This window comes from Euprymna scolopes, chromosome 2 (genome assembly GCF_053919585.1).
Source record: "Euprymna scolopes isolate OS-2025 chromosome 2, ASM5391958v1, whole genome shotgun sequence".
Taxonomy (NCBI): domain Eukaryota; kingdom Metazoa; phylum Mollusca; class Cephalopoda; order Sepiida; family Sepiolidae; genus Euprymna; species Euprymna scolopes.
This window is the reverse complement of record NC_136483.1, coordinates 164,292,170-164,309,812: the sequence shown is the minus strand read 5'-3', so window position 1 is coordinate 164,309,812 and position 17,643 is coordinate 164,292,170. Positions and strand designations below refer to the sequence as shown.

At 33.2% G+C, this 17,643-nt stretch overlaps 1 protein-coding gene across 1 annotated transcript in view; it reads right to left on the bottom strand.

The window, feature by feature from the left end:
* Positions 1–455: 455 nt before the first annotated feature.
* Positions 456–17,643, bottom strand: part of LOC145298416 (apolipophorins-like) — a gene marked incomplete in the record, with an annotated part of 149,305 nt that continues 132,117 nt past the window's right edge. Inside the window, 4 exon segments of the mRNA XM_080144316.1 lie at positions 456–685; positions 6,406–6,471; positions 9,953–10,260; positions 11,919–12,293. Of these exon segments, the coding sequence (XP_080000442.1) occupies positions 608–685; positions 6,406–6,471; positions 9,953–10,260; positions 11,919–12,293 (827 nt within the window).

The window sequence follows — 17,643 nt, the reverse complement described above, 5'->3', positions numbered from 1 at the left end:
GTATAACATAAGTCTACAATGAAAACATTATTGCAACTGAATACATGTTTTTTTTTTTAATGAAAATCGCTCCAGACAAGGCATGAAGCCACTTGGCTGTAAATAAGCAGGAAAACTGAGCAGAAAGAGTTCCATAAGCCGCCAGTTCTTTAAGAGAAGCTACTGGAATAAGAAGTTGTAAACTATCCTACTCTTAACTAGAAGCATTTTAACCCATTCGTTCAAGCAATGTTCTTTTCGTCTTTCCATTTGTTAATCACTTTCACTTCAAAAATCACCACAATACCACATTTACTTATGGACTACCTGCTTAAAATATCTCCAATTGTTTCAAAGCAATTGACCGCAGATCAAACAAAACTAACCCGGACTTTTCAGACGCCATTATATTTGGAATGCCGAATCTATATTTGGTCAAACCCAATACAGATGAAGAAAGAAAAAAAACACGTATAAACAATCAAATGGATTTATTAGAAAAGCACATATATGTAAGTAAATAATCGATTTAAAATTGAAATCTTTATTAAAATAGCATGGAATGGTAATCACAGATTCATGCAGTGATTTCTGTCGTTTCTCTTCTCTTTTCACAAATCAAAGAAAATCAGCGCCTTCTCCTGCTTTTTGTATTCTTTTTAGGCATTGCTTTCTTTGGAGTCTTCTTAAATAATTCCCAGTAAGTCTGAAATGGAATAAAACAAAAGTTAATACAAATATATATGTTAATAAACATTATGTTATGGCCAGGGAGATGTCTTTAACACAAGTACAGTAGAGATACGGTGACTCTAGAATACGTTTTGTTTTCAGGTTAAGATGGTGAATACAATTTCTTAGTCTCACACAAAAACCCACGTTCACATCTCGAGCCATATTTCTTGTCATATACATACGCGCACACAAACATACGCACACATGTACACACAAGTAGATATATTCACATTCGCGTACATACACTCACATTCACGTGTATATACACACATGTACGCGCACCTATAGACGTCACTTCCCTTTCCAAGGAAATCCACACATGCTCAAAAGACCACCGGAAACAACTATAAAAGCAAGAGCAATAAGCTGCTTCCTTCTTTTCCAACTCGCCTTCCGAGCTGAGTGGTCTACGGACCAGCCGCCGCCGTTTCGGCAGGCGCGCGCCTCACGCCACCCGCTACTATGCTTGGGACAAGAGCTAATAGACTGTACGTACACCTTACACGCTTTCTATCTCCATGGCCTGGATTGACTTTTTCTCATTTTCTCTCTCTATACTACAATAGACTTTCCTTCTCACCAGCTAATAGCGAGAGACACACACCAAACTGGATTGACTTTCCCTCTCTACGACAATAGGCTTTCCTTCTCACCAGTAAACAGCAAGAGACGCACGCCCAACTAAACTTTTCTTTCATGTGTTTCTTCACAAAATAAATTCTAGTTCATTTAATTCAAGTAAACGCGTTGTTTGTTCCTTCCTCAATGCAATTCATTTCTCCTATTTTATACGACTGGGGGATATATATAATATATCCACCAGTCCACTACAAATTGGCGACACCTGAACGTGAGATGAACACGCATTTCCTTCTATACCCTAAACCGCTACATATTTTTCCGGTCCCTGGTTACGGAATTTTCCCCATCTTGGTGTTATTTATGTTATTTGATTATATACATGTGTATTATATACTGTACTGTATTTTTTTACTAATTTTTAATGCCGTATCCCAAGGTTCTATTGTAGTACTATAATGATGATGATGATGATGGCAACCTTCTGTCTCATGAGACAATGATTTCTGCATCTGATGCACTGCATCGTCTGCTATGACTATACAGTCGAAACTAGAATTGTCTCTCCAGATGCAGGCCTGGGTAGATAAGGAGACCTGGGTTTGCTCAGTTTCCAGAGTCCCCGTCTCAGCATAGCAGAAGAGTCAAACAGAAAGGCAAGCCAATATGGTCAGAGCCAGCATAGCTGCAGGAAGCCCCGGAAAGGTTTTGCTGCCTATCAGGACTCCAAACCAGATTTTTGTCAGGGTTACCCCCTTATTAACCTTGCTTTTCCTAAGGCAATGAAGCTATTTTTCCCATAGCTGGGAGATTATATATATATTTTAAATAAAAGAATGTATTTTCACTCAATCAGTGATCCAAGATGTGAATATACCGATGGCCAATTCTTATCATAGTTTGTTAACAAGACGATACTACAGTCAAGACGTGGTCAGAAATTCACAAATAGAACTGTTGTTGGTACAATCTTTAAAATGCTTGGACTTGGTATGTTTTTTGTTTTATGGCAGGTCACCCTCATTAGTGTCCTTCCGTGCTAAAATCTTTGCATCTTATTATTCAATCAAGCTCTAGTCCACCATCTTATAAATGCTAGCCTTCTTTCTGACCAACAATATGGATTTAGGCAAGTCTATTCTACTGCAGATATTTTAACCTTCATCTCTGAACACATACCATGTACTGGAGAAGGCATGGGAAGCTAGAACTGTTGTCTTTGATATATCCAAAGTCTTTGACAAGGTTTGGCATGAAGGGGTTTTCAAAAAAAAAAAAAAAAAAAAAAAAATACACATTTCTGGATGCATACTCAACATAATCAGATCCTTCCTAGACAAAAGAAAAATCGAAGTTGTTCTCCATGTCTGAACAACATAATACAGGTGTGCGGCAGGGGTTGATCCTCAGCCCTTTATTCATAATATCCATAAATGACTTCCCTAATAAAATTGTGTCCGAGATGGGGATATTTGCTAATGACCCCATTCTCTGTAATACATGAGTAAAAAAACAAAAAAAAAACAAATGTGCATATATTCAAAGCAATGGTAGAGATCTTAGATAACTACTTTCAGTCTTTTGTGGAATGGGGGTTGTAAATGGTTCATAACATTTAATGATACTAAAACTAAGCTTCTTTCCATTAACAACTACAAAAAAAAAAAAAAAAAAAAAAAAACTTCTCAGCCAACGATTGCCATGACATTCACAGATAATACGAACTGGAGCAAATACCTTGAGGACATTGTCTAGGCTGCTGCAAAGAAGGTGGGCTCCTATCCTGCTGGAAAATTGATCACCCCAGAAAGCATCCTAACCAAATAAAAACACAATTTGTCCATGCATAGAGTAATGTTGCCACATCTGGGCTGGTGCATCTACCACTAGTCTCTCAGGTCCTGGATATGACCTTAAACTATATCCAATGGTGAGGCCCCAGCTTGCGAGCTTTGGAGTGTGTGAAGCCACTCTTTAATTGCCGTTGCTCCGAGGTCCACTCTGACCCAGACTGATAGTACCTGTTAGGGTTTCAACTATGGGTTAAATAGAAACCGACTTAAAAAAAAAAACAAACAAAAAAAAAAGACAAAAACAAAAAAAGAAAATATATATTCTATTAAAAAATTGTTCTTTAAAATTACTGTATTCGGCATTAAATAACCTGAAAAGGGTTGATATGCCGTAAAACAAAAACAACCAACCAACCAACTAGTCTCTCACTCTTCTTAATGTCTCAGATGCAATAGATCCTGCACTGTCGGCCAAGCCCCAACCCTTATCTCCATCGCCACAATGTTGCATCTCTCTACCAGTTAAGAATTCAGGTGATAAGTCATCTCCCTCTCAGTACAGACCAATAAGTCTCCTGTGTGATGAGTAAGTTGCTGGAATCCATATTAAATAGAGAAATAGTCAACCACCTCAGCAGAAATAACCTTAGTGACACACAATATGGTTTCCGTTCTGCAAGATCTACCACAGATGTGCTAACGGTTATATCTCATAGGATTAGTGAATCTCTTGACAAAGGCTTCATTTCTAGGGCAATTGCTCTTGACATATCAAAGGCCTTCAACAAGATATGGCATAAAGGCCTACTTCACAAGATTTCCAGCTATGGTATCACTGGTAATGTTTTCTCAATCATTAAATCATTTCTCTCCGATAGGCTCATAAGAGTAGTGGTTGATGGTCAGAAATCAGAGGCCCACAGTATTAATACTGGTGTCCCTCAGGGATCCATCCTGGGCCAAACTCTTTTCCTAATCTACATTAATGATCTCCCTAAACACATACTTAAATCATTCGTTGACATCTATGCTGATGACACGACCATCTACGGCAACACATCAAAGGCTGTAAATGACGAAGTTCTCTCTGATTCTCTCTCCTCTGATCTCGAGCACGTGGTTCAGTGGGGGAAGAGGTGGCTGATTACCTTTAATGCATCTAAAACCAAACTCCTATCTTTACATCATCAACGCTCTGATCCCCATCTGGCATCAATAGAAATGGATGGCTCTCGTCTGGGTGAGGCCCCATGTTTTGACAAGCTTCTGGACTTGACCTTTACTCCTGATATGAAATGGAACACGTACATCAAGTCTGTTGCCAAGGTCGATGGAAAGATGGTGGGATCCTTCTACTGCTCAAGAAGATATCTCACTACTGATGCAATTCTCTATCTATATAAAAGCCAAGTATGCCCAAAGATGGAATACTGCTGCCATATTTGTGCAGGAACTACTAAAAACAGCCTATCATGCCTTGACAGAGTACAAAATAGACTTTGTGGCTTAGTGAGGGATGCCCTTTTCTCTTCCCTGCAACCTCTCTCCCATAGAAGAGATGTTGCGAGCCTATCTTTGTTTTATCGTTATTTCTATGGCAGGTGCTCGTCTGAGCTCCAATCTCTAGTCCCCCCCCCTCGCAAATCTTTTACGAAAAACACCAGTCTAGCTGAAACCACTATCAAAAATTTTCCCCACTCTTTATCTGTGCCCAAATCAAAACGTAGATTCCATGAACAAAGCTTCTTTCTTAGAACTGCACGCCTGTGGAACTCTGTTCCGTCTGCTTGCTTCCCACCCGACTACAACCTGGATGTCTTCAAGTCCAATGTAAACAAATTCCTGATGAACCGCCCCCTTAAGTAGACATTTTTATTAAACCCCCACAATAACGTACTGTACATGCAGTAACCTTTATCCCTGAGTGGCTTCTGGCCTTGATAAGTGGTGATCACCTTGTAAAAAAAAAAAAAAAAAAAAAAAAATTTTAATGGAATGTGCTCTGATGGACTCTCTTGTGCCTCCCTCCGCCAACTAATATGTCAAGAAGCAAAACCCCACAAAATCTTTAGATGATGGAAAGCCTTCTACTCTAATAGTTTCTTCGCTTGGACTACTAAACTTTGGAATTCTTTCCCTGTTTCCTGCTTCCCTGATTATATTTAAACTTCTGCAGTTTACTACAATGTGAACAGACATCTTGTTTCTCAACTCCCCATGGTCCCCTGTGAGGCATGATGCTGAATAGTAGCCCCTTTACGATTCAAGTGGCAATCCGCTTTGTTTGGGGGGGGGGGGTGAAAAAGAGTAATTTTTTGTTCTCAGTGGAGGAGAAATCCTTCACGACCGAGACAATTTCTATTTTTCTTTCTTCCCCCACATTAAAAACCGACCTTGGTGTCTAACTCTGCCCTCGTAGGGAGGCAAGTAAATAGGAACTCCTTTTAAGATTTTTCATGTGTCATTTTTTTCTACTCATCAAATTTAGGTAAAAATGGTACGAGTTGATATGATTTAGAAAATTTAGATTTACCGAGAGTTTAAAGTCAATGTATTATCTTGTGATTAAAGCCAGCAATTGAAAATTAAATTTTCCAAAAAATGAATTACTAAAATAGAGTAAAATAAAGGAGTAAAACAAGTCAAGTATGCATGGTCCACTGTGAGTGCACAGTGAACGAGGCATAAAAAAAAAATGACTATGTTCAGCATTTGCCCCCACCTTCCATTTAGCTCTCAAGGGACGTCAAATCCTGGTGAAAATGAACAAACTATGCAGTGTTAGGCCTCAACATATGTAAATTTAAGTTCTGCACCATGCAAAAAATAAATGGCTAAGTCCATTGTCTTCCCCTCTTCCCATTTAACCCCAAAGTCCCCAAGACCTTAATATATTTAAATTTAAGTTGAGCACCATTTTGTCGGGAGACTAATAAACAAATTTAAAAAGAATTATTTTTACAGTAGGAAATCAGGATAAATTTTTTCCAATTCTAATACACCCAAAAAGTTGCTATATTTTTTTTTTTTTCCAAGTTCCGATTAATCGCACAAACAACTTCAAAATGCACATCTGATATTAAATAACGCTAATTAATGGCCGTCCATCTACCTGACTACATCACAAACCAGTTTCCAATCTTCCAGGACCATTTATTCAAATTTTAATGCCAGACTAACATTTGTTTTCCTGGTGAACAAAAAGACATTGTATATTTTAATAGAATTTTTATTTTGCTTCATCGACTTTCTTTAAAAAAAAAAAAAAAAAAAAAAAAAAAAAAAAAAAAAAAAAAAAAAAAAAAAAAAATCAACTCACGTTTAATTGTTTTTTGAGGTTTTCGTTGATTTCAAAATTTCCTTGGAAGAGTTTTCCAGGCAAATACTGCAAAGATAAAGATTTATAATATTAAATTTATTAAATAACAATAATTAAGACCCAATTAAAAAAAAAAAAAAAAACTTTATTAAAATTTGTACTATATAAAAAAGAAAAGAAAAGATTTTTCAGAAAAAATAGCGTTAAAATATATACACTTAAACGTATAGCAATCATTTTCTCATAACGAACTATCCCTGCTAGGTGATTTGGTTACACACTGATCAATCAGCTTGCAGGGGTATTGATTTCATCTATATCCTGAAGAACTATTTGAATGCCTTAGGGAATTGCAGAGAGAACCTGGAAAGAAACGAGGAAAAACGCCCCCCCCCCCTCCCGACCGTCTCTTTTTCTGTTCTTGTCTAATGGACGCTCCAGCATAGACTATCTTCGTCTGAAGATAGTAGCTGGCTGACCTTCAACAGCCCAAAGAGTTTTCGACTTCATTTTCTTCACTCGCACTGCCAAACTTTCTTACACTTATTCAATAAAGTTACATGTGACATCGTTTCGTATAAGCCCCCCTTCTTTTTAAGTTTGTTTTTTCTTTCATACCACCGTTTTCGTTACATACTACTAAATAAATATAGACAAGTGCATACATCTCATTTCTGCAAAAGCCCCTAAACTTAAAGAACCTTTAAAAAGAAAAAAAGTATTTTTGCGTTAAAAAACTTTGAAAAGTTATAAAACTATTAAGGCTTGTTAAGATAGAGTCGACAGAGCGATTTTTTTTTTAATGAGTGGTTTTAAGCAAGAACAGTACTTAATTGTCGAAAATAGTTATATAAAAATTACGAAAATTCATAGAGTAGAAAATTTATAGTGAAAAGTAATTTTTATGGAAAATTTGGAGAAAATTGCATTTTCGCTAGATGTGAACACCTTGAAGATTGCGAATACAAGGGATATTCGCATCTCCCTATTCGCCCCTTTAATGACTTCTGACATTTGTAACCTATTGAGATAGACTTTTTTCTTTTTTTACTAAAAACAATAGCAGTTCTACTTGATGAATTTTCATAATTTTTAGATATATTGCTATTTTCGACATAAATAATGTTGCTTTTCGTTTTGTTTTTTTTTTTGCTTAAAACGACAGAAAAAAAAAAATCGCTATGTCGACTATCTTAACAAGCACAAAACTTTTTTGCAAGCATCACTACAAATATAACGTAAAAAAAAAAAATAAATAAGTCTTCACCATTGTTAAATGTTAAAAGATAGAGTCGCATTAAAAAAACAAACAAACAAACAGGTTCAGCAACTGAAAGACACTAAAAGACCACGTCATACAACGAAATCACAACAAAAATTAAAGAAAGTAAAAATCGATACATTAACAGTGTGTGTGCGCGTGAAGTAAGATTTATTACATTATCAAAAGAAAATAGGCGATTTAATTAAAATTCTAAAATACCATTTATAAGTAAAGTCTAAAAATGATTATCATAAAGACGGGAGATTCCTATTGGCCTTAAAAGTCCAAAACTATTATTGCTGACCATTTTCCTTCTGCCTATATAGTTTCATAAGCTTGCAGTTCTCGGAAAGGAGCTACTAGAATAGAAAGCTGTACTAGAAGGAGTTATCAAAACTGAATTATTGGGGACCACTAGACCAACAAGAAAAACAAGCTGGGACAAAGGAAGCAGAGAATAGATCGGACGATTCTGAAGAACACATGATATAACAGTGTAACCCCGATGTGCGCCCCATGACAGATCGCCGACTCCCAATGTTGTGCACTGTGAATTTTTCGTTCATGGCTGGATCGTCATTTTCTCGCTGGCGACTGTCGGTGGGGACGCATGCGTGATTTCACAAAAGTACAAATATGAACAAAGAAAGGAAAAACACAAACGCCAATGTTCACATAAATTGACTGTTGGACTTGTGAATGTGTGTGTGTGCCTTCTCCCCGTCCTATTGATGTTACATTCATCTATCTCTGTTTCACAGTCAACTCTATAACTGTTCAACTGTAGTCGTTATCAACTACCATCCGTCGTCTAGCGCATCTAGATCTCAACTGCCTGTGTCCTCTGTCTTGCTCTCTCAGGTCGCCCACCCCAACCTGGCTACCGGACGCTGCCCTTCCCTGTTTTATCAGTAGGTTTCTATTGTTATTGTTTGCTATTACCAATCTATTGATTGTAGGATATTTCCGATTTCTTTGTTTATTCTAAGCTATTTCCTCTTCCTCTATGCCCCGCCTCTCAGCACTTAGTGGTTCAAATCCACCCAAGGCCACTTTATAATATCACAACAGTATTTAGTGAAAAGGCAGACTAGCAATATCATAGCTGTGAGTGATTGCAAGAAAGGGTGAGGCTAATCAAATTACAAATACGTTTCTGCACTTTAACAAGAACCCTAAATTGGAACAGAGATTCACCAGCCCAAATATAATAATTGTATTCCAGACATTGTCTAACAGTAGAGAGAGAATACGACGGAATGTTTAGAATGTCAGAGAGAACTGACATTTAAGAGAAGCAGAACGAGCAATGGATCCAATAAAATTTGATGAAAAAGAAAGAAAAAGTTTCAGAGTCGGTGTCTCAAGAACAGATCCAGCCATGAGAATCTCAAAGAACGGAACCCCTCTAATCCATGGTGGTAGCATGCTCTAGTTCTGTCAGCCATGATCAGATAGAAGTTTTAAGTAACTCACAATTGTATTCTCAGTATTGCCCGTGCTGAGGATTGAACTGTCAACCTTCAGAAGTGTGTCAAGTAATATTTTCTGTTATGTCATAGATCCTTGCAGACCTAAGATTTCTACCGGGTCATGGCTGACGGAATGAGAACATGCTACCTCCAAAAGGTTTCACTCGAAATTCTGTAAAGATTTCCAGAGTTGGACAAAATACACCTGAAGGTTAGAGGTCACACCAGCCGAAACGTGAAAATAACGCTCAAGATGAGAACAGTAGTTAGAATAATAAACTAGCAGAAACTATAGAAATTTTTAAAACACATAAAATGAATAAAACAAAACTAATAACAAATTTAAAACAATTTAGAAAATTATTTTTTTAACCTTTTAAAGCTAAAAAAATTGATTCAAAAATTTGTTTCAATGAAAACTCAAACACATTGTTTTTTTTTTTTCTGAATAATTTTTTATATAAATTATAAAAAGAACAGATGTCAATTCGCTTGCACATTAAAAAAAAAAAAAATTAAAAAAGAAACTAAAAAAAACAAAAAACTTAATTAAAAAAAAAGTCATGTTAAGTAAAGATTATGAAATAAAAACTGACAGCCAAGTTTTTTTTTTCCTCATCTAAAAAAAAAAAAAAAAAAAAATTCAGAAACGTCTGTGCCTATCTGCTTTTTCACACTTATGTGTGGTTAGAACTGAATGACATTACACAGACCTTTTTTTTTTTTTACATTTACTCCTTACTCACTTGCCCTTCCCCATGAAGGGAGCCATGGTTGGAAAATTTGTAAAGGATAGAAAATGGGCACTTACAAAAGCAGACGAGTGTTGTCCAATGATGTGAGGGCATCTAGTGCAAATCGACTGCGCCATTCCCATTTCATTCTGACCACAGTAGCACGTGTGACAGTTTACCATTTCCAAAGAATCTGCGATGCGTTGGGTGAACCTGCGGACAAAGATAGACTTATCACTCTGGCCCATCTCTCGGACATCAAAGACAGATCCATTGGAGGAAAGAGCAAGCTCAGCACAATCGCCGCTGGGCAGTTTTATCGTCTCGAACATTTTTTCGCCAGCAGCACCGTCTGTCCTGGTAAAAACTTGTCTGCTGTCAACACCTATACAAAAATTAAAATCAAAGAATTTTTTATTTTAGGGTATTTATGATACATACTGAGGAAGTGCCGCTTGTATGTTCATACTTTTAATTCTGGATAAACGAATATCTCGATTTTTACAAAATGGAAACTGTTGCGTTAATAATTCCTAATAAATAGAATTGTCGCTCGTCGAAAACAGGGGAAAGTTATAGTCCATGCATAGAACAAGAATGGCAAATCATTGGTTGAAAATGGTTAAATTTGTGCTCCCTCTGCATTAAATACTAATCCCTATTAATCCCTAACTGTGCATCGAATGGATACCATAACAGTTTGCATGCTGCACCTGATAACAAAGCTCATACAAAATTTCAGTCAGATCGACTCAGTAGTTTTGAGATAAAGTGAAACCGACAGACAGAAATATATAGATTAATCTGAATTCCTTCAAAACAAACCATGCATTATACAGTATGTAAGGCTTATACTGTATATAATATAATATATACTGTATATAATATATACTGTATAATAATATAATATATACTGTATAATAATATATACTGTATAATAATATATACTGTATAATAATATATACTGTATAATAATATAATATATACTGTATAATAATATAATATATACTGTATAATAATATATACTGTATAATAATATATACTGTATAATAATATATACTGTATAATAATATATACTGTATAATAATATATACTGTATATAATATATACTGTATATAATATATACTGTATATAATATATACTGTATATAATATATACTGTATAATAATATAATATATACTGTATAATAATATAATATATACTGTATAATAATATAGTATATACCGTATAATAATATAGTATATACCGTATAATAATATAGTATATACCGTATAATAATATAGTATATACCGTATAATAATATAGTATATACTGTATATATCAAATTATCTTAGATTAAACACGATATGGCTCATTTGCGTATGTACATTTAAGTTTCTCAAAATTATTATATGAATTTATAATTTATATTAAATTCTATCGTGCTTACACAATTTAATATATAATGCGATTATAATTATTAATGCACTTAAGATTTTTTTATAAAAAAAGGGTGCTTTAAGAGTATTTCATTTTCAAGGGAGATAATTCTTCCGGTTTTAAATGGCGCTGATGTTGTGGAGAACAGATACTACATGTTGATATTAGCGAAAACGCGAAGGATCCATAAAAATGACTTATTTTGGGGACTAGGCATTGGGAATAGGCATATATAAATATATATAAGGCAATCTTATAGTTTTTAAATAATTTTACTTTTAATTTATTAATACCAATAATATTATGGGGTCTATGTTCGCACTTGACATTTATAAAATGGAAATACGTTTTACTTTTAATTTATTAATACCAATAATAATGTGGGCGTGCTTGTGCTTAGCATTCATAAAAAGACTAGATCCAAATGGTATAGTCTGTTACATAAAGGGCCGTTACTTATTTGTGCATGTGTCCACAGAAATCAGAAACTACACAAGACAGCTGCAAAGCTAATATATTCTGTTATAGCATTGTCTTAAATATGGACACCTTTAATTGGACAAAAGAATTAAATCTGGAAAAAAAATAAAAATAAAACCAAAAAAAAAGAAAAGGAATTCTCACCGTACAGATCTGTTGTTTTGGGGCTTTTGTTACCGGAGATTTCAAATTCATAAACCTGCAAAAGATGCAGAGCAATGTCACGGTCTTTCAACTGCCTCAACACTTGGTCGTAGTACATGGTTTCACCATCACAGAACATGTCAGAGACTAGGATGATTGCTTTACGGGTTGCTGAGCGGAATGGATAGTGGGTGGCCAGACTGACAGCCTTTAGTGCATCGGTCTTGCTGTAACCGTCGTAGAAATTAAGTTTCTTCACTTCATTCATCATGAGACCAGCTGACGCCATCAATTCAGATCGAATTGTAACGGAATATTCATGACGAATGTTATCGCCGCCAAATCCCACCAAACCGTAACGATTGTTGGTCATTCCTGAGTAAGTACAAAAAAAAAAAAAAAAAAAAAAAAAAAAAAAATGAAATTAGAAAAAAAGCAAAAAAAAGTAAAATTTTAATATCGTTGGGAGAATGACATCCAGGATGAGAAAAATGGTTTGAATAATCCGAATTATATTAATTTCTAATAGGTAAAACTAGTTAAAAATCGTGGGAGGGGGACCCAGAGGGGGAAAAAGGGAGGAAAACCCAAGAGGGAAAAAAATTTGGACGACAATGAAAAAATGGAATGAGAAAAAACAAAACAAAAAAAAACAAAACAAAAAAAACAAATTTACAACAAAATAAAAATAACTTTTCAAATGCAAGAAAATTTAATTTTCTATATACCTTGCATGGCTTCGATTTTTAAACTCGTGTCTTTTAGAATATATAAGGTGTCCCCAAATGAAACATTTTAAAATATAAATTAGCATCGAAATAAATGGCTACTTTAGTATACTCCGAGTAAAATTTAAAATAAAAATTAGAAAAAAAACAAAAAAAAACACACACACACACAAAATCTATGTTGAACATAAATATTTATATATTGGGAGAATGGCTAGCAAGATGAGTGCCGTGGTTTGAATAATATTATTAGTCCTTGCACAAAAGAGAAGGACACACATTTGTTTTAAATAATAATAGAATAACAAAGACTTTCGCTGGCGAGGACTACTATTGGCCGTAACCAGTTATACACTCCTTTTGAAATTTTCATCTCTATTTTTCTCGTTATGTACTGAATATTTGTTAATGAAACCTATATGAAATATGTTCCTTACTGAATTTTAAAGATTTTCTATTCTGAAAGAAGTTTTAAAAAATTTAATCTAAAAAAGTTATTTTAAAGTTTTTGTTAAAAAAGATTCAGATTTTCTCATTATTCAGACCTGTATTACAAAGAGGGAGTTGCGAAAAATAAATTGTGGTGTGAGGAGAAATACAAACTGAAAGAGAGAATATTCAGTCCTGTAATAATACAAAGAGGGGGTTGCAAAAATGAGTTGTGGTGTGAGGAGAAATACAAAGTGAAATAGAGAGGAGGAGAGTTTTAAAATATAATCTTAAAAAGATAAGATACACGTTAGAAAAGCATTTCATCTAAGGCATGAAAATTGTTAAACAAAATGTTTTTACTATAGGCTTTAAAAATAAAGGTACAAGATTCAATTTGAAATTTATTTATCTTCAAAATGCACTTTTATAAATTTTACAAAGTAAGGTATACAAATTTAATTTAAATCAAAAAATTACCTTGGATTTATTTTATGTAATGTACATTTTGTTGCAATTTAAAAACATTATCTTTCATCTAGCAATTAATGATATTGATATAAAATTTTCAATGATTTTTTTTTTTAAAGTGCAACAGAATGTACATTACATAAAATAAATCCAAGGTAATTTTTTGATTCAATTTAAATTAAATTTTTATACATTACTTTGTAAAATTTATAAAAGTGCACTTTGAAGATAAATAAATTTCAAAGTGAATCTTGTACCTTTATTTTTAAAGCCTATAGTAAAACCATTTTGTTTAACAATTTTCATGCCTTGGATGAAATGCTTTTCTAACTTGTGTGTGTATATATATATACTTGGCGTTGCTCGGGGTCATATGAATTTAAATAGAAGTGAAATCATGTGTGATATCTTTATTTAAATATATCTATCTCTCCTCTCTTCAGCCTTCTCTTTTTGTTTCTCTTCTTTTCTTGTTCTCTTTTAAGTCTTTCTCCATAAACTTCTCTGTATGTTTCGCCTAACTTATTCCTCTCTAGTATTACAGTGCTGAAACAAAATATAATTCAGTTAATGGACGTGTTTAATGAATTACTGCATTCTCATATTTATTGCTTATGGACATCGTTAAATAGAATAAAACCATATCATTCTTGAATACATGCAATTCCTTTCTCTCCACACGCTTTCACAATGTGAAGAGAAATTATGCTAATAATGAAAATAGTCTAAAGGGATGAGATATTTTATCGTAATTCACATTTATTGATTGCGTACATCGCGCAGTTGAACCACAAATTCTGAATCTCACACTAATTCCCCAAATATAATACAATATCAATAAGCAATTAACAGTATTTTACGACCGGGAATCACCTGGCACCTCCGGCTCTATATACCCCCTTCCTATATATATATATATATATATATATATATATTATTGACTTTAATCTATAAATACAAACGAGTATAGCAGCTTGGGAGAGAGGTTGAAAGATATGCCAATTGCCTAAGTCTTATTACTACGGCTATGACAACAGCATATTATTGTGCTTGTTTTGATTTTCAGGTATATATCCATTGATATGTTTTTATATAGTGATGTGGTTCTCTCTTGATTATTGTGTCTGTGTCGGATATATACTCGAAAGTAAAAACAATGAAAATAATATTCTGTTGTCACTGCCTTACTTATTACTAGCTAAGACTACGAATATTCATTCATGGAGATAACATACCAGATTGTATTAGTTCATTGTAACCAGGATCACTCAGCTAATTGAAACGAATATATCCATTTCGGGGCATATCATTTATAGAAATTTTGGCATATTGTACAAAGTAATATTTAAACAATGTTTTTTGTGTGTTTTAGATATGCCAGAGAAATCCTATCGCGTCGATGGAAATCTACTGACTAACGAAATGCTGATGGTCGAAGCTTATCGCATGGACGCAGATCGTAGCATGTCGGATGCTCGGATGGATTTGAAAGTTGAAAATTCCACTATTCTGCACGGAAAAATTGTATGGAGACCAACGATGTTCTATGAATTGAATGTAATTTCATTTAACCTCTTTTCCTTTTATTTGCGCTTCCTATATATATATATATATATATATATATATATATATATATATATATATGACTACATTTAATCACAAATTAATATAAGATGTAATTTTATGCGTAAATTTTCTGTATTTACTTCAACAATAGTCAATACACAGGTAGAACTAGGTAGTAAGTTATGAAAATATATATGGCAATCAAGCTACACAGAATATTCGGCGTTTCATTCTCGTGTAGCTTAATTGCCATACATATTTTCATAACTTAATATTATATATATGAGTGCGTGTATCTTACATGTACGTTATTGGAACTCGTTTAAACCAGTTATGCAACAATTACGTTTTGTACATTTGTTAAAGAGACAAGTGGCATATATATATATATATATATATATATATATATATATATATACACACAAGTAAGAAAAGCATTTCATCCAAGGCATGAACATTGTTAAACAAAATGTTTTTACTATAGGCTTTAAAAATAAAGGTAAAAGATTCAATTTGAAATTTATTTATCTTCAAAGTGCACTTTTATAAATTTTACAAAGTAATGTATAAAAATTTAATTTAAATTGAATCAAAAAATTACCTTGGATTTATTTTATGTAATGTACATTCTGTTGCACTTTAAAAACAAAAAATCATTGAAAATTTTATATCTATATCATTAATTGCTAGATGAAAGATAATGTTTTTAAATTGCAACAAAATGTACATTACATAAAATAAATCCACGGTAATTTTTTGATTCAATTTAAATTAAATTTTTATACATTACTTTGTCAAATTTATAAAAGTGCACTTTGAAGATAAATAAATTTCAAATTGAATCTTGTACCTTTATTTTTAAAGCCTATAGTAAAAACATTTTGTTTAACAATTTTCATGCCTTGGATGAAATGCTTTTCTAACTTGTATTTAATATAGCCTTAGATCTACAGGAAATCATTGTTTTTTGGTATGTAGACTCGCATTACACTTCCACCATATCATGATCATATAATTTCTTTTCATGAAGCACATTTCTCCAACACTCACTGGTTAGGTTTCATTTCTGTAAGTCATAAACGCCCTACGTATATAGCATAATGATTTTAGAGACGGCGAACTTTAAATTGACAACCATTTCCTTTAAGTGCAGATTTGGCAATTATTGGTTATTTGGAGTTCAGCTTGGTTTGGCAATTCCTCATGTAGTTTCAACAGTAAAGACAAATGCCACATAACGTGATACAATCAATTTACTGAGAGAAACATTTGATGAACGAATAATTTCAGGAAATAGACCTGTTAACTAGACATCTTGTTCATGCGATTTCAACCCATTAGATTATTTTCTTTAGTGATATGTCTACGTTGATAAACCAGACACAACAAACAACTTGGAAGACAACATTTGACAGGTTATTGAAGAAATACAACCTAATGTAATGCATAGAATTGTGAAAATTGGACCTCTAGATTGTACCATATACGTAGGGCCCATATACCAGAAATTGTGCTTAATTATAAATGGCAAGAATTAATCTGGAATAAACTAGTGCCATGAGAGCATATCCCGTACAAAGATTGTTATGACATTTTAGTTCTCTTTATAAAAAAAAAGAAAATATTAAAATATTTACTTTATAATAACTAGGGCTATGACAACAGCATATTCTTTTCCTTGTTATGATTCTCAAGAATATATCCATTGATATCTTATGTTTTTATGGAGAGTGATGTGGTTCTCGGTTGATTGTGTCGGATATATACTCGAGCATAAAGACAATGAAAAGAATATGCTGTTGTCATAGCCCTGTTAATAACATATATCATAAAATAATTGATGATATAATATACTTATTATAATAGTTAACTAATAATTGATAAATAATTTTATAAAATAATATATTATAACAGAAATGATAAATATATGAATTTTAATTTTAAGAACAATCTAGAAAGACTTGAAAGAACACGAAAGCGTTCTTTTTTTTTTTTTTCAACCTAATAAGAACAATCTAGAATAATCAGAAAATTCCGTATATAACGACACACTGCTCGTAATCGAGTCAGTTTTGTAAGCAGTTGTTAACCTATGAGCCCTCCCCCCCCCAAAAAAAAAACCCTTAAAAACTGCCATTCTCAGCATCAAATTAAGAATTGGATTTTGAGTAAATACAAAGATTTCTCTATACTTTCTCATTGACCAGTCTTATATTTTCAAACTCGTCTGCCTCATTTATAAGCATTATATTTCAAAGTTAAGAGTTATTTCCCTTGCACCTTAAGACATTACGACCTTATTAGCGTTCAAGTCTTGCTATATTAGTACGGTGTAAATCTTATTTAAATATTTTGTTTTTATAAAAATAAATACTTTTTTTTATAACTCAAAGTTGATTGGTTTTATTTACTCTTAATTTATTACTTGTTAATAACCTTAGACAAACAACACCACACACTGGTTTAATAAAAAAAAATATTTTCGGTGATTTATTTTAAAGTTCGTGGCCTCTAAAAATAAACCTTTAAAA